The following is a 16,628-nucleotide window of genomic DNA, read 5'->3' on the forward strand; positions in this document are numbered from 1 at the left end:
CTGATAGTTGCTGTGCTCTGGGAAGTAAGAAAGTTATTTCCGTCACCTAAGATTTAGCTGGGAAGAAAGTGTACATCAGAAATAAATTAGAACAGTTTTCATCTTTTCAAAGAACACTGAGATTGCGAACATAAAAAAAAAACCTAGTCAACATCAAATGTACACGGGATTTGCTTATTTTTTTAAAGGAGGTTTGTTGCTTGTTTATAAAAAAAAAAACGTAGACCTATTCATGACCCTCGGAGTATGTGGCTCATTGCTGTAACAGAAGACAACCCATTGGCACATTTCATCTGTTGTTTATCTGCCCACAATTGCATCTCACTGTGCTAGAGTGCTGCTTTCCTTTCTGGCTCCGCTGACTGTCTGGGAGCTGTAAAAAGTCTCACCAGTGTACACCGCCGTGCTAATAGACTTCCTTTGTTTGAAATTGGGAAAGCACCCAACTAATCACTCGTTTAACATTTGCTTTTCCTCTAATTATTAACGTACGTGCGGGAGTAGGTAGTGCTGGCCACCCACCCCCTCGTGTGCCGTGCCGGCCTTTATAGGTGCTCGCTAACAGCACTTGCCCCAACAGTCTGTTCAATCTATACGGGGGATCTTTGTCTTTGTGTGCACCTACGGAGGCCGTTCACCTGAAAGGCATTCTATTTCAAACCCCAAAAATGTTGCAGAGTGTATTGTTTAATGATTTATGAAAAGTAACCATGTAACTGAGTTATATGAATTGCTGCATATATCAATCATTATGTGCCATCGTGGAGAGTCTGCATACTAAAACCAGAATGACTCATGATGGTGATGTGAATCAGTGTTTTGTTTAATTCAATTTCATTTTTACCCAGGAAAGCTTCACTCATTCTCAAGACTCTTTCTTGCAGGAGGATTCTATTTAGGAAATGTGGCTGATTCCTTTGAAACATTTATTTGTGTCTGGGTAAAAAAAATGAACTTTATCAATGGGATTATATCCTACTTGCTATACTGCCTTCTCGAGTTATCTCACTGTCCCTGCAGATGGGCGAGGCGTGCAGATGTCAGCGATATTTACCAGCCCCTTGCAAGTCACTGGGCTACAGATGCCATGCAATTATTTTACATTTTTCTTTGATCTACATGAATAGGGTCCTGCATAAAAAAAAACTGATCCCAACTTGCACATCTCGAGGCAGAGAAAATGTGAGCAGAGCGTTCTATCGTACGGCTCCTGCAGATGCCCCATACGGCGCTAACACTTGCACACTTTCCAGGGAGATGGCCTGTCGAAGGGAATTTAAGTTTCCACCTTTCTCTGCCAAACGCTCTGGCAACAGCAATGGCTTCCTGTCAGAACTTTACCCCCTTTTTCACAGGGTTTTGTGTTTTTTAAAGTGCCATTTCCGTGCCTTTAATCAAGGCCCTGCTTGGGACTCACTCCCTGAGTGAGTGCCTCTGGGTTCCTAGCAATTCACCAGATTAATGCAGGGTCCCCCGCTCATCGATGTGAATGTAACTGCTGCACAAAAGAACATGCTGGAAAATAATAGCTTTGTTTTAATGCAAATCCGTGCCTTTTCCCCGATCACTCAATAAAGCTACTTCCTTCCATTTTAATGCCATTCACTAAGCTAGAATCAACCGTTTCATTTTCTAAAGACGTTTCTACATCAATAACAGAGCTTAGCTCTCTTTCTTTCTGATCCCTACCTAATAAAGAGCTCGGTGTAGCTGTTTGGAAGGAAACGTATGTGGGTAGCCAGGAAGCTTCATGGCCATTTACAAGCACTGGGCTGAAACCTCTGCCATGATTATTTTGGCATAAAGGCTGCGGAGAAGTCAAACGCGATATTATGCACCGCTTCCGAATTAGCACGCTTCAAACTGCAATTTCGTCTGCTAAACTTTCAACAGCTCATTTTTCAACAGCCAATTTTAGAGACTTGCTTTAACCAACCAACACTAATGAATTCCTTCAGCAGGAAATATTATATTTAATGTAAAAAAAAAACTTTTTATATATAACAAAAAATGAATGAACGAAAGTTTATAAGTGGCCATGTGCCGGCGAGATTTCCATGTGAATAATATTCTAGGTGTGAGAGTAAAGTATACTGTAACGCCTTTTGTGTCAGTGTGAACACTTTTGTTTTAATGAATAACCTGGGCGAGCAATAACGCAGGCCCCGGCTAAATGACTTGTCAAGCTCGTGTTAATGGGTCCTCGATGCTGGAGTGGCTTTTTGACGAAAAGTATTTGGAGTGCCCCGCAAAGATCCATCTTTCCCAAATGCCACCCCCCACCCCACCCACCAGCTTGTTCCGGGCTGTATACACTGCCATTGAATGCTACTACAAAGCCTGCGTTTGAACCAGCCGCTGATCACTTGACATTTTCCCCTAACTGCGCCCATTGTCCTGCCAAGGAGCGCGAATGAAAAGCGCGCATTGTTGGTGGCGCTTGTGGGATAAAGGGGGGCGGAAATTTGTGTTTAGCTCTGCCAGCCCTTCCCGTTTTACTCCTTCCAGCTTTAGCCTGACCCTCCCGGTGGCTAAATCGCTCCGAGCCGATGCTGCGCAGGCATGGAGCGTCGCTTGAACCGCACCACTGTAATCCACCTCCACGACGCACGACAGCCCTAATGGACCACTTTGCAGGTGCTGTGAGGGCGCTAATCTGAAGGTGCCCGGGGAGCACCTCTGTGGGTGGCGTCACTCTGAGGACCTCGCGTGTAATAATATTCGCAACAAAAAAAACGCCGCGCAAAAGCGCGGCGTTGTGCGTGCACGGTTCACGCCGCAGCGCCGCACATTGTGTCCCCGAGACCTTTGGCTTCACTTAATTTTTATTCGCACGCCGCTACGGTTTCGCCCTCTCGCGCGCTGCTGTGCACAATGAGCAGCCTTATGAGACGTTTTCGCGCGCGGGCAGGGAATGCATGAATGGACGAGCTGATTTTGAAATATTTTAACTGACGTCACCGTCCTCTAATCCCCCACGAATGGCTGTACAGTGTAATTTTATTTAAACGGAAATGACTCGAAGCCCGTAGCGCTTCTTGTTGAATGCGACGTCCAGGAAACAAAGCTTTAGCCAAAAGAAAAAAAAGCAGATGCGGTGTCTTGTTTCTTTCAACCGATCAGCATTTGTTATCAGCTTCGGCAGTGTAAAAATTGTTGGGAGGAATTTTTTGCCTGAGGAACGTGGGGGAAGCTGGCGCCCAACGAATGTCTAAATTTGATCACAGTCTGTTATTAAAGCTGCCAATTCACATTTGAAAACCAAGCCAAATTCCAACAATTTACAGCCCGCCTCCAGCATAGACCAGAATAATAAACATCTGCAGCAGCTAACCATATTGAAAATGCGAAAATATATAAATTTAAAAACTCCCATAAGACGATTTACACCTCTAGCAGGGCTGTTGTAAGTGCTTTAACAGCTGTGGAGAAAAAAAGAGTAACAGGCAACATTCATTGTCCTTGACAACTAAGATATTCCATATTCGTCGTCGTCATGTCATGCATGACACCAGTATGGTTTTGCCATTGGTTTGTTATTTCCTAATCCAACTCATGGGCAAGGATGGGTGACCACTGGTACCCTCTTTTCACTTTTTAAACGGACTCTTGAGATCCTGCAAAACGTAATGCCGGGTACTCGTTCCAGGTCAAAATAACCGTTGTGGTTGAGCAGACGTCGCAATAGAGGAATACGAACTGACGCCTTCATGCAATCTGAATGTGTGATGCAACATTGCACTATGGGCAGAGATTCATATGATACAACAGTTATGTCTTATTTTGCATTGAACAAACTGGCAGAATGAAATGAATCGCACGCAAATTACAGTTCAGAATATAGCGACTTTAAAACTACGAGCTTAAACTAATTTAATTTGACCAGTTAAGGCCCACACTTTTTCAGAAGCGACCTGGCCACAAATGATAGCTCATCGAAGTGGCTTATCATGTGGTAATCGAAAGCAGCCAAATACTCTAAAAGCATGTTTCTAAATGTGGAGGGGAAGACCCGGAGGACCTAGAATAAAATCCACGTGACCACGGGGATAAAAATAAGATTCCAAATATACAGGCGCCATGGTCGGGTACGAACCCACGAACTCCTGCATACCAGGCGAGGTAGTTAACATCTTGCACATAAGGTTGTAACAGGCTTTGGAGCTACACTGTGCACGGTAGAGGGAGGTACAGTAAATTTGTCATAACGCTTTTACTTCCATGCTTCCACATCTATGCTCCTCATCTTCACCAACCCGCACTGACCGGCGTGGTGAAGTTTGGTGAAGTAACCCCCCATAAACTACAATGGTGCAGGGAAAGCCCTCCTCCAGTAGTGGACTGATAATAAGGCTGTAATGTACAATGAGGTTCAATATGAAGCATTCTTTACACAGAAGACCACACATTTGTAAGTTTACCAGCTTAGCGAAACAAAAGCATTTTAATATATCGGCATCATAACAACCAACATATTTGCATAGAATTAGACGAGCACGGATAGTTTCTGGCTGTGACGGCACACAGGGACAATTGTGAATGTGTGAGCTGTAGCTCAAGCAACCAATCATTCTATTAGATCCAGAGATTAATTTTATTAATCAAACAAAATTTATAATCAATTACTTTCGCCGGTCAATTACTCACCCCTATGCGTCAGGCCTAGTGTAACGTGGTGGATATGATGCCAATGACACGTTTAAGGCCTGCTCATCATGTCCAATCCAGCATCACGTATGGCAACAGAGGTGAGACTTTTGTTTCCCCCAACAATTTTCATCTTATCCGATTAGTCGAGTAATCAAATTGATAATCGGTAAGAGTATTTGACTACTTAAACAGCTCGGTTAGAACTGGGTGGGAACACAATGATTTAAATGACCACTTTTCTAAGCACAAAAAAATAAACCTAAACGAAAATGAAAGTGTTGTTATCATCACCAGTTTGTTTAACAAATTCAGTTTCAGGACATTTTCTAACTTTGGATTTGGCCCATCGCAATAATGTACCTTGCCCCTTACTGAAAGTGCACTCAGGAAGGGGAAATTGATGATGAGGGAGGCCACGGAACACGTGCGGCACGAAGCCACCGATCACTCTGCCGCTGCCTCACGGCCTAAAATGACACAATCTGTGTTGAAGCTATCAATATGTCCCAATAGCAGAGCATCAATATGACATGGCAATGTCTTCGTGTCTCACTTTGCCGTGACCTACGTAACGCGTTATGCGACACACGCACGCACATACAGGTGTCAGACTCATTTTCCTTGTTAGACCAATTTTTACTCTCGTAAAATCAATTTGACGAAGTCTCTTCGCTGACAGCTCCGTGGTTACAAACCTGAGAATTGCAATCAATCAATCGGATGGGATTTTCAGTTTCATTAATAGTGCTAAATACATTGCACTCACAAAACCTGTGCAACGTATAATAGGTAAAGGTGCAGACCAATTATAAGCCACTGCTGGTGGAACGGCCTCCATGAGAGAGAACTCCAGAGAACCCCTCCAGACGGAATTTGGCCTGCTTTTCCATGATGGAATAGGTGGCAATCCCCACACTTCACCCCACCACACGTGGCATGCTGATGGACTAACTGTGGTGTACCATTTTAAATTGCTGGGTGGACAGAGGTAGGAGGCGGGGGGGGGGTGGCAGATTTAGGAGGCGTGGCCATTGGTCCAACTGCCTCGCCGGGAGGTCGAATCGAACTGGGGACCTGTGGATTGCAAGTGCAGTGCGCTACCCATTAGATCACAGCACCATCCCCAGGACTCAATATTGTACTAAGGTGAACTGGTGCCCGTTGAAAAGGAAGATCGTACATGAGGTGCATAGGTTTTTACTAAAAGTGGACATGCTGCTGAGATGTGGTGATTTATAAGTGAAATAAATCCTCCATTTCAAATAAAATGACCGATACAGACTGAGATGGCCAGTGGTAGTCTACAGGCGATGCTATGGGCGATGCTCCAGGCAATGAACACAAGTAAAAGACCTGCACCTCCGAGTAGCACGGTTTGCTACGTATGGTGCGAAATAAGTTCAACATACATACAGAACGTGTCCATGCGGCAGGGCTTTATGAAGCCAAGCGTTGGACACTGGTTACTCAAGAAAGTAACATTTATGATTATAATTTGCAGCTATTTGTAAATCCACTGCTGCATGGAGGCCTTATACCACACCGTGACAGTCACGGGGGCTGTTTGACCATACATTGGTCACTACGGGGTGGTGTATAGGGGAGAAGCCCATGACTGGCTCAAACATGACTCGCCAAAGATGTTAGCCATGACCAGGACTTGAACTCAGGTAAACGGATTCATAGCTCGTATGTTAACCACTAACCCACACATGCCCATCCCCACCATGTAATGAAATTTAAGGAACAGTTGACTTTTAATATTGTATAGCTATATTGCTCAATTATTTTCGGCCACGAAGTCTTACGGGATATGAAACAGTGGATACCAGTTTAGGCATATAAACAAAATACAGATTTAAAAACTTGCTTTTGAAGTTTTAAAGTCTGCTTTATTAAGTCCATGATAGAGTTTTTGAACTTCAAAATGTTGGCCTGGTGTCTACCAACCCCCATCTGTTCCCCATATTGAGGATTCTGCAACAGTAGTGCTGATGGGCAGCTTTTAAGGGGACTTACCTTTGCCATCTGTGCCTGCACGCCATTTGCCTTGAGGGCCGTCACTGCCTTCTGGGCGGCTGCAGGGCTATCAAAATCCACAAAGCCATAGCCTGGGAAAGAAAGACACACAAAGAGACCGCCACAATCACCACCACCATATATCACACCACCATCATCACACCATCAAAATACCACCATTGCCACCACCATCGCCACTCGACGAAACCACCATCACCATATAAAACATAGTATTACCCACTTCACCAACGCAGCGGTATCATTACCACCTGCACCAGCAATATCATCACGAGTAGAATCATCATCAGCAGTAATAGTATCAGCAATCAGCATGCGGAGCAAGAGCATTACGATCAGAAAGTACACTAAACATTTTTTTTATTTTACCAGGTAAAGCCCACTCAGCTACATAGCTCTTTTTCAGAAGCAATCCAGCCTCAACAAAATAGTTCATTGTGTGAAAATGTATGGCAGCCAAATATTATAAATGCACGTTTCTAAATGTGGAGGGAAAAACCGGAGGACCCGAATAAAAATCCATGTGACCACAGGGAGAACACGCAAACTTCAAATATACAGGTGTCAGGGTCGGGATCGAACCCAAGACCTCCTTTATACCATGGGAGGTACTTAACATCTCACCACAGTGATGCCCCTAAGTATAATCAATAGTAGCAGAAGCAGGACCATTATCAGCAACAGTGTCATCATCAGCAACAGCAGAACCATCACCTCTATCACCATCATTACATAAAGGTGCGACTCATTTGCCAGGTATTTTTTCCCAGAGTGATTATTATAAGTAAATAGTATATGCAGTACAGTATATATTACCAATAACCATAGCAATCTTAAGCACAGCATGTATGCTGCCTAGAGCTAATATTGAGTCCAATTAATTGCCACTCGGATTTTGATAGATTTTCTAGCCAAAGAGTCTCTCAAGGTCACATCAATAACCAACTCATTTTTCTCAAATTTATCCGAACAATATATTCCCATTTATACTCCCAGTTGCTCTGACTGATGTGACCTTAGGCATCCCATCCTTTCACCCGCAAATCTGACAATACGGCCAATCCAACAGAATACAGACTAGTCTCTCCTGAAATTTCACAGGCGAGCACGTGCACCTTGATCTGCAATCCGTCGCACAGTTTGACGAGACACTGCCATTTCACGGGAAAGCATTTTACAAATATAACACCTGAATAAAATATATGTATTTAAATTAATTGACAGCACTTGTCGATCCACTGCTAGATGTAGGCCTTCCTCACACCGCGTTGGTCTTGGGGATTGTTTCACCACCCTGGTCAACGTGAATTGGTGGGAGCTCAGGACCGTTTCAGATGTAGCTCACCATTTAACCGAATTAGCCATTGTTGGGAATGGAGCTCGACCACCGGGTTTGTTAATAGCACAGTATGCCTAACCACTGCGCCACGACCGTCCATGTTGCCACAATGCATTACCACAAACATTCAGTGTTTAAGCCTTTTAATAGCATGGTTCGTCTGATTTATGTCTGAGTCCCATTGGTCTTATCAATAAAAGAGCAATGAACTGCAGTCAACATAATGAAACTACACTTTTTGTATGACTATTATTGATTGATAGGCATTCTAGCAATAAAAACTTTTCAAATCACCGCATCACGGTTTGCATTTACCCTTGCTATTTCGCAAAGATATTTCACAAGGGCAGGCAAGACATGTCCTTACTTTTGTAATTATTGTGGGGGGGGGGGGGGGGGAGAAATTCACAGCTTGGGCGATTACATTTGAACTAAGGCTCACTGCACGTGAGTTGTTATCGTTCATCACTTGCATAAGAAATATATGAGAAGGCAATTTTTTTGTTCAAACGTAATTTTGTTTTCCCTAGGAATTAACGCGGCGCTGAAGCCGCGCCTCATCAAATGCCCACGCAACACGACGAGTGGACAAACTGGGCTGTTAAAATGCATGCACGGACATCCTCATTAATATGCGCTGCTGCAATGTGGCGCAGGAGATACAGCAAGATCAACCCTCATCAATTACTGCGCTTAGTTGCCCCCTGAGACCCGCTGTGTCCCGTACACAAGCAGTATTTCTGCCTTGCCTGCTCCAGAGAACATTTCATGCAACAGCAAATGATGCCCCACCCACTCCCCCTAATTACATTCGCAGCACAGGGGAACTATAGGTATAATTAGAAACCACATTAGACAGTACGAGATAAGAGGCAGCACTCCATGCCTCTTGGGTTGTCGTTTTCTACAAAGGTTTGCATCCCATTTTCCGAGGAATCAATAGCGGCTCTAGAAGGTAAATATGTATAATTGCTTGTCAATAGCACCCTTATTTTATGCAACCGCGTTTGTTTTTGTATACACGCCTTGGGGACCCAACTTAATAAACAGTGAGAAATGTGAGCTAATGAGCGAGTGCGATACTGGGAAGAAAAATAAAAATGCAACACATTCTTGCGGTGGATCAACAAATAACAAGTAAAGTATTCATTTACACCATATGTTTTACAATTCTCCCCCATTTTCAATATGAAATTATTAGATAACATCACAATTACCATCCCTCCTCCTTTTACACAATTACAAGCAATTTCCTGCGGTGACATCGGAAGCCTAAGAGGTTCCTTCTCAAATGTCCCTTTGATAGGCTCGGCTCACAATTTCATCTCAGCCGGGATTGCGCTGGGACACGCCCGCACACAGCCCTGAGCCAATGCCACATCCAGTAAAGTTGCATATTACTCCTGCTCTCGGCTGCGAGGCACGCCAATTTCAGACACTTTGCGCTATGTCCTTTTATACCAAGTTCACATAACCTCCATCTGACATCGAATGAGAGCGAGTGCTTCTTCAGCGGGGTTATTATATTTGTGTTTGGATACGTATGTCTATATGTATTTTTTAAAGACACTAAAATCGAAACAAAATCCCAAGCGCTTCACGTGCCCTTTGCGTAAATTTTATAAATCCCCCCCCCCCTGCTTGCTGCGAGAGAACGTCTCGGAGAAGATGCCTTTAATGCTGTTGTGCCTTCCACGACCCCCCACGATCCTCGGCACCTGCTCCTAGGAGCGTGCACCCCACGCCCTGCCAAACAAAATCATCTATTATTTACCAGCGCCAATGCCACCACGACGCCACGGTGGCGCACCGCGTGGCGTCGGTAAACGGCGCATTTCTTTGTACCGTGAAAACAACCATCACTTCCCTGCTCGGCGACAATGCGAGCAGTGGGAATGCGCCCAACCTACCCGGCAACCCACCGTCCCACCCGCTATCCCGTCCACACGCCAAGGCCGACCGGCGATCAAGCTGGGCCCCCTCTCTCGTCTCAAAATATCTCAGGAATGGCATGTTTCCCCCTAAAGGCCAAGTGTGACTCGAAAGCAAAGCGTGCGCAGCTGAGCTGGCAACACAAGGTGGCATTTAGGTCGTTTAATAAATAAGCTCGCCGTTGTTACCCGGCCTTCACAAAAATCGGGGGTCTTGCACACAAAGGAAGGCAAACAATATAAAAGGAAGGCTCACCGGCATGCGGTACATGGCCACAAACACTGCAAAAATGTTATGAGATTGAAGATTGGTGACCTTTCGTAAAGAAATGTGCTGACGAGCCATTTCACCGCAGCGCATTAAAGCACGCAAGGTTTTCTGTGAACGGGTCAAAACATTTTCTCAGTTGAGACAATTGCATCAATCAGTCAGTCGGTGACCTTTATTTTACCAGGCGAGATCCCTCGGAGAGACAACAAGTCCCTTTCACAAATAAGACCCAGTCGTCATGGTCATTTGTAAAGATTTTACAACAACTTGGCAATGTGTTTTTTTTCTTCCCCCCCCCATCCCACTAAAACAATAACACGGAATAATAACAATAAAAAAATAATAACCTCGTAGAGGAAATCCAAATGTAATAGGTAAATTGGAGAAAATGGATATGCGAGTCTTCCTGGGCACGCCGTTGCTGTTAGGCGGAGTGGAACATTGGATGGCTACAAATGCATTAGATGATTAGACAAGAGATATAACCCTGCTTGCCGGGCCCCAAAAAAGGCAGTTCTGATCTAAAAGAGCATTAATCTTGTGGGGGCATACGTTGCATGCAAAATGAATCCAGCACAGCCGTATTCCTGATACACAAAAGCAGCTGCATTATGCGGTTACTACAGAAAAGCATTCTGTCCAAAAACCTTTACAAAATATACATTTAAAAGAGACACTGACAGCTTTAATTGGTCCTGGATAAATATGGGAAGCCGTTCCCTTAGCCACATTTGAACTCATTTTGCATAAGCGACGCAAGCAGTTCAATAACAAGATGATGGAAATATAAGACGGATATATGCAATTAGTTTAATGCAATCAATCAGGTTCTTATCTCAGGCAGGTGAGAGCTCAATTTAATTGCACTGGAATTTCAGGCATTCTTTATCACGTGAGATTTGTTTGAGAAACCTGCTCGCATTAAAAGGGGAAAGATGGCCACAGTAACCAAAAATTGATGATACGCTCTGGGAATCATTGACAATTTCAAGATTCAAAAAAGTTAAACTTAGCTTTTAAACACAATGGCTTGCTTGTATTCCCTCAAGGTGATGGATGTCAAAAGCTACTGAATACCACTCCGTAACAAATTCAAGGGTTGTTGCGTATGGAGAAACTCACCCCCACCATTGTAATGTGGAATTTTCAACACTTGTTCAGGGCTATGATCAGGGCATAAGCACTGCCTCAACGCTCATTAGGGCAAGAAGTCACTTTGAATTTTGACTATTCATACATTTATTGAGTTATTTAATTATTCAAACACATATGGATTTAATCGCTCATCAGAAAGAGGAAGTTCATGCGGGGGTGCGGGCTGGCGTGCGTTTCCCTGGCTAGACCCACACACGAGGCTCACTCGTGAGGGTCAGCTGAGGCTACGGTGCAGCGTTCACTTTGACCACTTTAAGACGATCGCTGTGCGTTAATGCAAAATTAATAGTTACCGTGCATTAGCAGTTATTTGCGAAGACCCGTCTATCGTGACAGAGCCAGAGAAGCGGCGGGGACAGCAGAACGTCTGCCGCATTACCATTATCATTGCCATCGCCAGCCACGCCTCAGTCTGTGGGAAGGCTCCAGAGATGAAGCTGCCCCCGCCCCCCCTGCTCTCCACGTCGTCCTCCTCGCAGCTGCACCCCTTGGGACTTTTTTTCCCGCGAGGTCACGCCTACGGCAACTGGCCCCCACAACTACTTTCTTCCCCCCGAGAGAACCGCACGAGTTGCCCTGGAATATCTTCTACACGACGAACGGCCACTTTCTGAAGCCATGGGGGTGACGTAGAATTTATGCGAAACCCTCTCGCAGGGATTGCTGTTTTTTGAAATTTGGCTGAATTTAATTTGTACTAAAAGCTAAAAAAAAGAAACTTTTTTTTTATTATCTCGAACGACAAATCAAGGAGATGGGTAAATGCTGCTCCTGCATAAACGTTACGCCAAAGCAGATCTAGATTGTTTGCCGCTGATGTCCGCATTTGCATTGGATACAATAACACTTCAATAGAGCAGCGTGGGTCGTTAATGAATGCCCGGGGGCAAGAGAAAGTCCGCATTTAAGGCAATTACTTCCACGTTACGGACAGGTAACAAAAACAACTCCTCTACTTCTATTTCTGGCGGCAGTTCTACATTTTGATTTTGTAGCCTTGCGGAGCATTGCTCAAGCAGAAAGAGAGAGAGAGAGAACACACAGTCTGACCTTATATACCTAATTAATAGGCCTAATCAGAGAAAGTAGGCTGGCTTGGGCTGGCTGTTGCTTCAGGCAAATTTCATTATGCAGTGATATTAAATTACCATCCATTATTTACTGGTATATTTTGACTGGTTTCATTAGGGAAGATAAGCTTATTGCTTTTATTAATTTCAAGAATATATTAAACGCACCCAAATCGGTCGCCACCACTCCTTAACAACAGACAAACATTTGAATTCCACGACAATTCGCGTGGTATTGGTCCCATTGTGTGATTTCAATTTCCCCAAAAATGTATGGAGCCTACTTTTCCTTTGGACGCTGCCATGGCGTAGCGGTTGGCACACCGGCCTTGCAATCTGGAAGGTCCTCGGTCCGATTCCATTTCCCGGCGAGGCAGTTGAAACAATTGGGGCAAGTTTCTGAAATCAGCCCCCCCTACCCCCCGGCCCCATCCCCTTACCTCTGTCCACCTAGCAGTATAAATGGGCACTCCAGAGTTCGTCGATCGACAGGTTATACGTACGTACGTACTATTCTATGGTTCTTTACGTATGGTGAATTTATTCCGTAACGTACGTAGCCAACCGTGTTAATCGGAGGTGCGGGCAAGGTGTGGTGGGGTAAAGTGTGGGTGCTCCCCAGGGGGTGCTCCCCCCAACTACCTTTCAAAATGTCTCGCCGGTGTAGAATTGTAGGCCAAAGCACCGCCTCGAGGAACTTTCCAGAGCTCCCTCTAATGGAGGCCTTTCTTCTGCCAGCAGAGCATAACCCAAAGAATTGCAGAACTGCACCTTTATTTTTTTTTATATTTTTCCTCTACTCGAGTACAAGTCACGTCCTCATCGTGGAGCAGGCGAGACTGCCAGATTTTTGCAAAAAACGCGTCGTGCTCTAACAATAACCACCGCTCATGTTTAGAGGGGTAATGTTTGGTAAGGCACGCAATTCTACCATACGCTGTTGGATCCAGCCTCACTTGGCTGCATAAGTAACGCTGCACTTTAGGCGCTTACCGTTGGAAGACGTGACACACAATATTCTAAGTGCATCGCTATATTTGGAAGGCTTTCTTACGGCTCTGTACTTGACAGGCGAGTGAGCCCACCCAGTGAGCTGTGGAAAAAGGCCCTAAGTGAGTGCTGTTTGCTGTAAACTCTGTGTTCAATGACATCAACTCGAGATCCATATTTAGAGCGCCACTACATAAGCATGCAAATTAATCATGATTGTGGTTATCATGCTTATGTGTGTACAGACCTCATCAATCCACTGCTAGATGAAGACCTCCACAAGCCGCGTCAGTCATGGGGTTTTTTCTTACCATACTTCACCATGCTGGTCGGTGCGGGCTGGTAAATGGGGCGCACCCAGGAACGGTTCAGATATCGCACTCCACTGAAGTTAGCCATAGGCAGCAAGTAAACGCGGGTTCACTGGGTTTAGAGCACAGTATACTAACCACTATGCTACTGTTTGTGGTAATGTTACAGATGTTTATTCCACTAGGCAGAAAAAAAATCGGAAGGAAATCGGATAACATCTTGTTTCGAGCCACGTTGTTATGTTTCCATATGCAAAACAACGAACATGTTTGTACAAGCAGTAAAATGAACGCTGTATTCATTTAGGAGTCGCCTTTCAGTCGTGAGTTGCGAAGGGTATTAAAAAGAAACACGTTTAATTGATCTAAGCATCCTAATGTGTGGATTGTATGATCCTACATTTATCCCAACGACAATGCAAAACAAATTTACGAGCTTAATAACTTTGCACCAACAGTGCCTCTCTGGGAACATGAAGTTTCATTTTGGTTTCTTAAAATTACAGGAGTAATATATATTTTTTATGGCAGGTGAGCACACGACAATTTACCTATGATTGTAAGCATTCATTATCCCCAGCAATTCTTCACGACAACATTTTGTTGTCACAAGCTCATAAAAATCGTGCCGTCGGTTCTGTCGAACAAAATGTTCCGGGTTTACTCGGAGGCTCTTTCCTGAAAGGGGTAAAACACCGCTCGGATCCTGCGCACATCGGACATTTAACGCCACGCCACGACATAATTGCACGGCCAAAGAGCCCATTTTACAGAAACAGGCCTAGCGAGCACCACCAGATTATATCTTGTCAAACAGATGCTGTTACAGCTGCCCAGTGGACATGGAGGGCAGCGGGTGCACAATACAGTGCGCAGACTTCAATGAAGTTTGACCGTGTGACGTTGCCAATTTTTTTGCACTGTCTGCATTTTCTTTCGTCCCCCCCCACCACCACCACCACCACCGCCACCGCCTGCCCCACCTCTCACGACTTCCTTTCAATTCACGTCAGTTCCACCCTCGGCGAGCAACGCTCGGAGAAATCTTAAGCGAGCGTACGGGGAAACTTACTTGTTTCACGAGAAAATAGCAAAACCGCAGAGACCGCATTGGAGCTCTCCATAACGTTATGCAATGAGTGACAATGCATACCATTAGTATGCATTTCACCGCTGTCGATGAAGGGATTTCGTTTGAGGAAAAAATGCTGAGCGCGGTACTTACATGATAACATTGCAATGCAATGTGTGGTGCACGTTGTGAAAACCACCCGACCACCAGGCAGGAGGTTTTTATTTTACAAGTTCTGATATGATGCCTAACAACAAAGAATAATCCGTTTGTAAGCATTTCAAATGCCAAACAAATCTTCGCATGTGGCATGCAGAATAGCTGAAAAAACGCAGACTTGAGGTTTTTTTTACTTCTTCACTTGTTGTTTATGTCGTTTATTGTGAATATTCGGTCACAGTTCCTATAATCACTGTTACATTGCTTTTATGGCTTTATTTTGGTGATTTCGAAAACGTGTTTTGGTTTGGCCATGTTTGTTTGTTGTAGTACAGAGTTAGACTGATGGCCTTAGTCTCAGTTTTCTTGTGGTTCATATTCTTGGTTCTTTCGGTGACTTTACCGAAAGAACCAAGAATATGAATCCCTGCAGTCACGAAAGCTTTAAATCAAAATTTGTCTTGTGGTTGTTGTTGTTTGACTTGCATCCCACTGGGATTTTTGCACACAGCGTTGGTGTACGGTGCTTTTTCTGGAATATTTTTGCTGTTTTTTTCCTGGATTTTCTGTTTGCACAGTCACATCGTCACTTTAAGATGTTTTCTTGTTCATGTTTTTATTTTTTGTTTGTTGCGGTTGCACCCGATTTAAGAGCCGAATGGCTCACAGGGCTGTACCAGATAAATGAAACAGAAACTTAGTTTAACATGGCTGATGCGCGTACAAACGGCACACATCGCGATATGGATAGGGTGTATTTTTCACAATGAGAGGATTTGACTACATTGGAATTCTTTTTTGTATTCTAAATTTTTTAGTTCTCATACAAAACACGTACCTTTGCACTGGTTGGTATTTTTGTCCAATATCGCCTTCGTGGAAACGATCTTGCCATACCTAGAAGAGAGGATGACAGAAGCAAGAACCGGTTCGTTATTTCAGCAGCCGTTTTGCAGTGCAGCGCTCTCCATGTCAAACGCGGTTGTGCGCACGCACACTCAAGGCAGCGTGACCAAAAAAGAGGCGTGGGAAAATCACGGCAAGCGGACATCTTGCTTCCCCTCTCACTAGGTTCTACATTGCAAGTTTGGTAAGAACACGAGCCCTTTGATTTTAATAATACGTTTGTATTTGTAAATACTCCGCCGGATAAAGTCCTCACCATGTCGTGTCAGTCATGGGGGTTGTTTGACCACACTTCACCACAGCGTTCTCATGCGAGTCAGTGAAGTGCGAGTCCAGACCGGTTCGCACATGACTTGTCAGTGATATTAGCCTTGGTCGGTAATCGAAGTCAGAGCGCAATGCGCTAACCACTGCACCACCACTCAACTCGTCTTTTGAATTACTGCCAGAATTTTTTTTTTTCACAAAGCGGTGAATTTTCCATTGAATTGACTCATCAGTGGAAAGTGTGGGGTAGAGAGGAAGATAAGAGGCATGTCACTAATCAGCCACGCACTAGCACACACAACATAGAATGATCCACAACTCACTCACAATGTCCTAACCGCTCGCTGCTGCTGCCGCTGCAAATCCAGGTGCAATCGATGATTCAAAGGCAATCCATTTTCGGCGCGGCGGTTGTGTAATATCACGGCAGTTCTTGCGCCATTCCGTGGATTAGTTATGCATATTATCAA

General features: G+C 44.4%; 1 protein-coding gene across 12 annotated transcripts in view; it reads right to left on the reverse strand.

Annotated features, from left to right (window-relative positions):
• The window catches only part of LOC116940948 (RNA-binding motif, single-stranded-interacting protein 1-like), a 290,259-nt gene that overhangs the window by 29,143 nt on the left and 244,488 nt on the right, over positions 1–16,628 (reverse strand). For all 12 annotated transcript variants that reach the window (XM_032951373.2, XM_032951375.2, XM_032951367.2 and 9 more), the window contains 2 exons: positions 15,824–15,882; positions 6,670–6,761 (listed from right to left, as the gene is read on the reverse strand). In XM_032951373.2, the coding sequence (XP_032807264.1) occupies positions 6,670–6,761; positions 15,824–15,882 (151 nt within the window). The remainder of the gene's footprint in view (positions 1–6,669; positions 6,762–15,823; positions 15,883–16,628) is intronic.

The sequence above is a fragment of the Petromyzon marinus genome, chromosome 10 (genome assembly GCF_048934315.1).
Source record: "Petromyzon marinus isolate PM22_M1 ecotype Great Lakes invasive population chromosome 10, UKy_Petmar_22M1.pri1.0, whole genome shotgun sequence".
Classification (NCBI taxonomy): Eukaryota; Metazoa; Chordata; class Hyperoartia; order Petromyzontiformes; family Petromyzontidae; genus Petromyzon; species Petromyzon marinus.